Source organism: Etheostoma spectabile, chromosome 20 (genome assembly GCF_008692095.1).
Source record: "Etheostoma spectabile isolate EspeVRDwgs_2016 chromosome 20, UIUC_Espe_1.0, whole genome shotgun sequence".
Lineage (NCBI taxonomy): Eukaryota > Metazoa > Chordata > Actinopteri > Perciformes > Percidae > Etheostoma > Etheostoma spectabile.
The window spans coordinates 11,525,071-11,533,654 of record NC_045752.1 but is presented as its reverse complement, the minus strand read 5'-3'; the positions used below and the strand labels follow the sequence as shown (position 1 = coordinate 11,533,654).

General features: G+C 40.8%; 1 protein-coding gene across 1 annotated transcript in view; it reads right to left on the bottom strand.

Annotated features, from left to right (window-relative positions):
• LOC116670480 (sodium/bile acid cotransporter) overlaps positions 1 to 4,799 on the bottom strand; it is a 6,597-nt gene extending 1,798 nt beyond the window's left edge. The window contains exons 1-3 of the mRNA XM_032501037.1: positions 4,542 to 4,799; positions 2,029 to 2,465; positions 524 to 728 (exon numbers count right to left, since the gene is read on the bottom strand). Of these exons, the coding sequence (XP_032356928.1) occupies positions 524 to 728; positions 2,029 to 2,417 (594 nt within the window). The 5' untranslated portion in view covers positions 2,418 to 2,465; positions 4,542 to 4,799. The remainder of the gene's footprint in view (positions 1 to 523; positions 729 to 2,028; positions 2,466 to 4,541) is intronic.
• Positions 4,800 to 8,584: the final 3,785 nt, after the last annotated feature.

Sequence of the window (8,584 nt, the reverse complement as noted above, 5' to 3'; positions counted from 1 at the left end):
TAAAAATGGCTGCCACTCTGGCAATTCTACAACATTGATATGAATAGAAATGGCCTTTCTATACTTTCTTCTATGTATTTTTATATGGTTATAGAGTCAGTTTATCTCCCCTAAATGGTCCTGAAATCTCAGCTGCAAAGCGTGAACCTCTCTTCTTCCCTATGTCCGAAAGTGGCAAACATCATCTGAAGGCTTCAACGTCTGCTCTTTGTTAGCATTAAAACTGTGGCTTCCTGTTTATTTGGACCACAAATTACACCCATACCATGTAATGACTAGTGTGGAAAATACAACTTTATATCCAAAAGGCATTTTTCACGTAAGACATGATGTGTCACAGTAGTAAAAGGCACATGGGAAAATAGTATGAATTGTGGCTGAATTCCATTTAGCTGCTTCAAATTCACGGTCCTAGTATTGTGCATGCTGTCTTTTCCTCCAATGGCGAGTCAAAATGTATGCTGTGAAAAAGGGCTTTTTACAACAGATTATGCTTGTGTGAAGCACAGTTCAGGGGTCTCACTTTTTTGACGAGTGATGCGTAGTTTGGTTTGTAGTGATTAATGGCAATGCCAATGGCACAGGGCACAAGGGTGAACGCGAGAGCAGAGATGATGCCAAAGTAGGGTACAGCATTTTCCAGACCGGAAAAGCCTTGGCAGTAGATATAGAGCAGCAACGGCATCAGACCAAGAGCAGCGATGCAGGAGCAAGTGGTCATTACGATGCTGGGAGGGTGTCAGAGAGAGAAGAAACATTTTATGTCATTTACATGTCATGCCTGAAATGTAAATGTCTCAAACGGTACATGCAAAACAAGGCTCTTTTGTAGGAATATTTCTTTACTGGCCAAGGTTAAACTGGACCATTATATGTTCGAATTACGGTGTTGAATATGACGTGAAATATCATGCCAAAAAAAGTTTGGTTATGATCTGTAGAGTGAAAGAGGATAAGGACCTTATGTTTCCATCTTTCCATCTAGCAGGGCAAGTGCTAACTGTTGGCTGCAAAATAAAGTATTTGCGTCACATCTTAACAGATCAAATGTCAGATGATGACATGTACAGGCAGCGTCGCATGTTATATATACAGTCTGACATGCTTGCCAGGAAGTTCTCTTGGTGTTCTGATACTGTCAAGATAAACCTCTTTAAAGCATGTTGTACTGCTTTTTACACTGCCCTCTTTTGGGTCAAGTTCAAAAAGGCAACTTTCTATAAGATGCGGGTCGCTTATAGTGATTGTTTGTGCATTCTACTCAGGAAATCTAGGTGGTGTAGTGCAAGTGAATTGTTCTGTCAAGCAGGAGTTATTACATTCTCTGCTTTACTGAGGAATCTGATGTATAAATGTATCGGTCGCCTGAATTCTTCTTGTAACTCTGTCGTTTTACATCTGATTGACCCAAGGTTCAGTGCTCTACGATACCAGTCACCCTTATGGGATTACAGGTATAGCTGTCTTATTTAATTGGTGTCTATCTTGTGTATCTGTATCTTTTTTGTAGTTGTTGTTTTTTTGGACCGTGAGTCTAACAATAAAGGCTATTTAAAAGTTCAGTAGGTATCTTCTATAAAAATTTATTTTTACTTTTTGTCACATTTGCCAAAACAGGCACTACATCCTGACAGTACTACATGAGATGGATGGCTGTGGCTTAGGTGGTAGAGCGGCTGCTACCAATTGGAGGGTCGGGGGTTCAATCCCTACAGTCCCATGTCAAATTGTCCTTGGGAAAGACACTGAACCCTGAATTTACCCCAATGTGCCATCGCTGTGTGAATGTGTGTACATATGGAGCAGGTGGCACCTTGTATGGTAGCCTTGGCCAGCAGAGGAACAGGATTTTTTCACAGATTATCTGTCTCATGTGCTACTGTCAGAATATAGTGACAGTTTGAGCAAATATGGCAAAACATTATATGTATTCAAAGTTACAAACTAAACCTTTACGTAGTGAATCATTGTTGGCATTTGAAAATCTCAACAAGACAGGATCAATTCATCAATGAGGGCTTACTGTACCTGAGGTTCATGTCACCCTTCATGGCCAGAGAGAAAATGTTTGATAAGCTTCCCCCTGGACAGCAGCCGCAGATGAGCACAGTCACGGCCTTGATGGGATCCATCTGTAGCATTTTGGCTAGAGAGAAAGCAGTCAGGGGCATGATGCCAAACTGGGCCAGCAGTGCAATGGCTACACCTTTTGGCCTAAAGAGATGGGTCTTTATTTTGGAAATCTCCATTGTACAGCCAAGGGATATCATGGAGATGAAGAGGATGACGACGGTGAGGATATTGATAGCTTTGTTTAGGGAGGGAGGGATGTTCAGGACACCAATACTTCCATTGCCAGAGAAATTTCCCTCATTATAGATGTGAGCTATTTCCTTGTAGACCTCTGTCACATTCATTGTGACGCTGATCCATACACTGTGTGTTTACTGTCCTGTGACTTTCACCTGTCACAGCAAAACAAACAAATGAAATACATTAACAACAAACAAATCACAGAATTAGATTATTTTCATTAGACTTCAGATTTCAGTAGCGCTACCGGAAAGCAATGACTGTTATAGCTGCAGTATTTTTAATAGTTTAGCCCTTTGTGTGTTCCCTAAAATAAAATGATTCAGAAAATGTAATGAAATAGTTCTTCTGGTTGGCATTGACAGATGAAGCTGGAAATGTTCAATATTTGTCTTACAAATTTGTAAAGACCAAAACCATTATTACAGCCCCTGCCTTTTAGGTTAGTTTAGGTTTCTAGCCAGAACATGTGCAAAATATTTGTGCATGCAAATTCAGCTGTGTGGCTGCGCAGAGAGGATTGTAATTTGGTAAGCTAATGGGTGCTATGCTCTTTTAGTTGTGTTTAGAATTTACTTTGTTTATAGGCAGCACCCATACAGCTCTATTTGTGTTGTGTGTAATTTGATATTCCTTTATGTTAATTAAAAATCTTTTTTTTACCGTGACCTCTTTTCCCTTTTTGCCTTGGTTCCTCCAAATTCATCCATTTTATGTTACGCCCAATCTTTTCCACTGCGTGTATGTATTACAAGCATGTATGTATTACAAGACCACTTGCAGTCCCGTATGATTTGCGTTTCATCGGATGGCAAAGGCATGCTCTGCATATATTGCAATTTATTACCTTTTTTCCAATTTCAAATGATGTCCCCAAAAAGCACTTTTTGTCAACATCGGTTTTATCATTTCAAATATGTTTATTTTGAACATCTATTTCACCTAAAAAGACCAATTTCTGTTTGTTCATCTCACTTAAATTTCATTGGTGCATAATGGGATTGTCAAGCAGACAAACGGACCAACACATATATAATAATACTGTAGATTGAAACTTGGCGTCTGTGTATCGGTACAGTACAGTTGTACTGTACCGATACAGACAATGAACAGCGATACTGTGTAATCCTCCTTTTAATTGTTTATAATTTTGCTGTTAAAGCCACACTTTACACACACAATATGTGAAACAATACTCATTACTACTCCATATCTAAATCAGTCATTGTTTTGTTCTAAAATAATGAATACAATGTATTGCTACATTGTAACAACCTCAGAAAGCAAATGCTTTACAGATTAAAAAAAGAACAAATCGATAAAGCTCATTCGAAAAACAATGGCATTATTTTATCATTAGATTCAAAATATTTCCTAAAGAGACTAAACCAAAAAATTGTGGTGTTTCATTTATTGACTTTGTAGCCTGATAGATGTGCCTAAACTAAAAAACAAAGAGACATATTGTTCCCCTGTATGACATATTCATATATTACAACACACATGTTAGAAAAATATGATGGATGCAGATACAGATTCTCACTAAGTTGTGATGTGCATACATGTATGTGACAATAATTAATCACGAAAAACATGGCAAGTGTAGTATAGTTTAACTCTACACCTGCATTTTGAAATTTAACTACATATTATGTGTTATCAGTGGTTGAGAGGAACAATTGCACTGGCCATGCTCATTGTAAAGAATGTATGAAAATAAACATAGTTTGGTTAGGATGTTACTGGTATGCTACAGCAGGCTGTATCTACCTAGTAGTAGTTCCTGATGATAATTTATATATATATATATATATATATATATATATATATATATATATATATATATATATATATATACATACAGTATATAATTTTCCTGTCTCTTTGCAGGCAGACAAGCAAGTACATCAAAATGCGCTGGAGTGCAAACGCAGGGACCACATACAGCTTTCACAGTTTATGATATTCTGTGCCTGCACTACAAGAAGAGAAGGTGAGAGCAAAATATATGTATTTTCTACATTTTATAACCCTACCAGCAAAGACTCTACAACCTTGTTCACATAAAGTGCCATGTTTAGATATTCTTGTCAGTGTGACCATCCATTCATCTACCTTAATGCTTGCTAACTATTAGAATAATATATGAATTAAACAGTGAAAGTCTTAACCTTTCAAAAAGCAAAGATATTATGATGATTATCTAAGAAATAAAGGCAATTTCTTACCTCAATTTCAGGACAGCTTCTGCAACTTCACTGTGCTTACTCACACTGTTTCCATCTCTCCACACATTCTTGTGCCTAACTTCTTTGCTCTCTGTTGGGACACCCTGCCCTCCCCTTAGTCACATGGGCTCACATGGTAGGTGTAAACACTGCAAGCTAACCATCCAAGCCGTGTTCTACTCTCAATTGCTTTCTTTTACACATAATTCTAGTAAGTCCAGCTTTAAAGCGAGTTACTGGTTTTCATCCTTTATTCATAGTGAGTTGCTCCCCTGTAACTCTTTTTCAGAGCACTGTGGGACAATTTGGCATTGCTGGGCTCGATAATGTGCAAAGAATTTATTTCCTTCTGTACCTCTAAAGAGGCACTTCATTGGCCTCTCTTGAATGTGGAAACAAACCCTTAATTAATATTGTGCAACCAGGCAGATGATTCACTTTGCCTGGCAGAGTTATCAGAGTTGACTTTTCAAAAGGGGCCCTCTTTTATTGTGAGACTTGGCTGCTTTTTACACCAAGAACTTTTATTTACAACGCACCCAACTGGTCAGTTATGTTAGACCAGGCTCATATGTTGTTCACTATACCACAAGCATTAGAGATTAGGTCAAAGTTAAAGGGGCCAAAGCTCAAAATCTCAATGCACCTCACGTGCTGCAGACAATGAATGGAATCTCTTACAGGAAAAGCCTAAGTTATCCTGCATCTTGTATATACATATAACAACAACAATGTTGTTAGGGCTACGGTTAGGTAACCAATATACAGCAAATCATGATAGAATTTGGTATCAAACTTAATGCACTTATAAGCAAGATATAGTTCTATGTATTTACGAAGATATTTCCATTTGATAAATATCACCATCTAAAAGTGAACCGTCAACTGAAAGTAAGACAAGAAGACATAGTGGGCATAAGGATCATTTACAGCCCTGTTTGAATCTTAGAATTAACAAAACAACAGGTGAGACTGAGGACAATCAAAAACTGAATATCATGTCTAAAAGTAGTGAATCAGTTTGACACAAAAAAAGCAAAGTATCTGATAAAGATCTGTATCTGGATGGTATATTAAAATCCTTTGAGGATGTAATAATAATAATAATAATACATTTTATTTAAAGACGCCTTTCATGACACTCAAGGAAGCCGCACAGGGAATTAATAAATTAGAACAGCAAAAACAATACTATACAACAGCAAAACAATATATACACAAGCAAAACAATAACATACAACAGCAAACAAATACAAACCACAGAAACAAAAAATACTATACAACAGAAAAACAAATACTATACACAGCAAACAAATACTATACAGCAAAACAAAAACAAAAACATACAAACCAAAACAAATACATACAACAGACAAAACAATACTATACAGCAAACAAAATACTAAAACAGAAAAGGCGGAGCAACACATTTAGGTGGAATACGCAGTTATAAACAGATGTTTTTTGTTAGTGTGATTTGAAATGGGGAATGAATCAATGTTTTCTGGGGGGGGTAGTGAGTTCCAGAGACGGGAGCAGAGCGGCAACTGCTCTGCCCCCCATGGTGGTGAGACGGGGGGGGGGACAGACAGGTTTATGGAGGAAGAGGATCTGAGGAGCGGAAGGGAGTGGGACGCTGGAGGAGATCAGACAAATAGGGGGGCGAGGTTGTGATGGCCTTGAATGCTAATAGAAGGATTTTGAATTGATACGGAACTGGACCGGGAGCCAGTGGAGCTGTTGGAGGACAGGAGTGATGTGGTGGAGGAGGGGGTTCGAGTTATGATGCGGGCAGCTGAATTCTGGACCATTGAAGTTTGTGGAGGGATTTGTGAGCAGACCGAAGAGGAGAGAGTTGCAAAAATCGAGACGGGAGTGACGAGACTGTGGACAGAATTGCAGCAGTGTGGGGGTAAGGGAGGGGCGGAGGCGATGGATGTTACGTAGGTGGAAGTAGGCAGACCGGGTATGTTATTGACATGGGGTTGAAAGGATAATGTGCTGTCAGGATGACACCCAGACTCTTAACCTTGGGGAGGGTGAGACGGAGCAGGCGTGTCATTGTGAGAGAAAAACCGTCTGTTTGGAAAGAGGGCTTTGGTGCCAATGAGGAGAACCTCGGTTTTATTACTGTTTAATTTGAGGAAGTTTTGGGTGAGACCGATTTTTATTTCAGAGATGCAATCCGTAAGGGAGGTGGGCGGGAGAGTGGACGAGGGTTGGTGGAGAGGTAGAGCTGGGTGTCACGGGCGAACAGTGGAAGTGAATGTTAAATTTGCGAGATATTGCCGAGGGGAAGCAGGTAAATGATGAAGAGTAGGGGCCCCAAAACAGAGCCCGGGGCACACCTGAAGTGACGGAGGAGGGAATGGATTCACAGGACTTGAGTTGAATGAACTGTGTGCGACCAGAGAGGTAAGATGTGAACCAGTCTAACGGAGGTGGGTGATGCCAATGGAAGATAGCCTATTGAGGAGGGTGGTGTGACAGATGGTGTCAAATGCTGCACTCAGGTCGAGGAGATGGGATGGTGAGGAGTCCAGAACAGCTGCCATGAGGAGGTCGTTGGTGATTTTGATGAGTGCTGTTTCAGTGCTATGGAGGGGGCGGGAAACCGGACTGGAACTGTTCATACAGGTTATTGTGGGATGGTGAGAATGGAGTGAGAGGCAACTGTTTTTTCAAGAATTTTGGAGAGGAAGGGAAGATTGGAAATAGGACGGAAGTTGTTGAAGTTGAGGGGTCGGCACCAGGTTTTTTCAAAATAGGGGTGATGGCAGCGTTTTGAAGGATGTAGGGACGGTTCCAGTGGTAAGGAGGGTGGATGATAGCAGAGATGAGGGGGACAAGGAGGGAAGACAGGCTTTAACAAGTTGGGTGGGAGGGGATCAAGTTTACAAGTAGATGGCTTGGAATTCCGGGGGGTTCTGTGATTTCTGAAATAGTGGGGAGACGGAAGGAGGAGATGAGTGTGTGGATGAATGAAGGTTATCTGAGATGCTGAGTGAGGGATTGATCCAGATGCTGGTGGATGTTCTTGTTTTTTCTTTGAAAAAGGAATTACCGAGTTGCAGAAGGAGGTAGTGTACAAGGGGAGGGAGGAGTCCAGGGGTTGGGTGACATTGTTAAGTAAGGAGAACCAGTGACTTGGAGTTTCCTTTGTTGGCCGTGATTATTGTGGAGGTAGTAGTGGGATTTGGTGCTGGCAATAGAGTCCTTGTAAGTAGGATGTGGTTGTTGTACATTCTTTGTGAATAGTGAGACCAGTTTTTCTATGGAGACGTTCAAGTTGCGACCTTTGGCTTTCATGAGACGAGATCGGGGGTGAACAAGGGGCGGAGACGGAGAAGAAACAGATCTGCTTTTCAACGGTGCAAGTGATTGAGAATATTATGGAGTCCAGTGTTGTAATGAGAGACCAGTCATCGGGGTGGGAGATTGTGTGTCAGGAAGGCGGGAGGAGTGGATAGTTGAAGTGAGGGTGGCGGGGTTGTATTCTTTATGTTCCGAAATGAAAAAGGCGTGGTATTTTTGAGATGGGAGACTGGTTTCACTGTAAATGAGGGAGAAAATTGGTCAGTTATGGAGAGTTCATCTGCTGTAAGGTCAGAGGGGTGACACCAGAGCAGCAGATAGTCCAGATATGTCCTTTGGGTGTGTCGGAAAAGTGGTATGTTGCTGACATCCAAAACTGTCTAGCAGGAGGTGAAGTCTTTGGTGAGAGCAGGGTTATATTGTATGTGGATATTGAAATCGCCCAGCAGTTTATGTTGGTGAGAGAGAGGATAAGTGGGTAAGGAAAGCAAAGTCATTTAAAAAATCACTATTCGGTTTAGGGGGGCGGTGACAGTAGCAATGATGGTTGGAGTGGGACCAGACAATTTGCAGACAAGCAGATTCAAAGGAGTGAAGACAGACTCAGACACCGGCGAGACCTTCCACTTCCGCGGTATATTTCGCGAGACCTCCTCCTGCCAGACCACGGGGTTGACAGATGTAAACAAATCCACTAGGAGTGGATTCATTGACTTCAGAAAAGATGT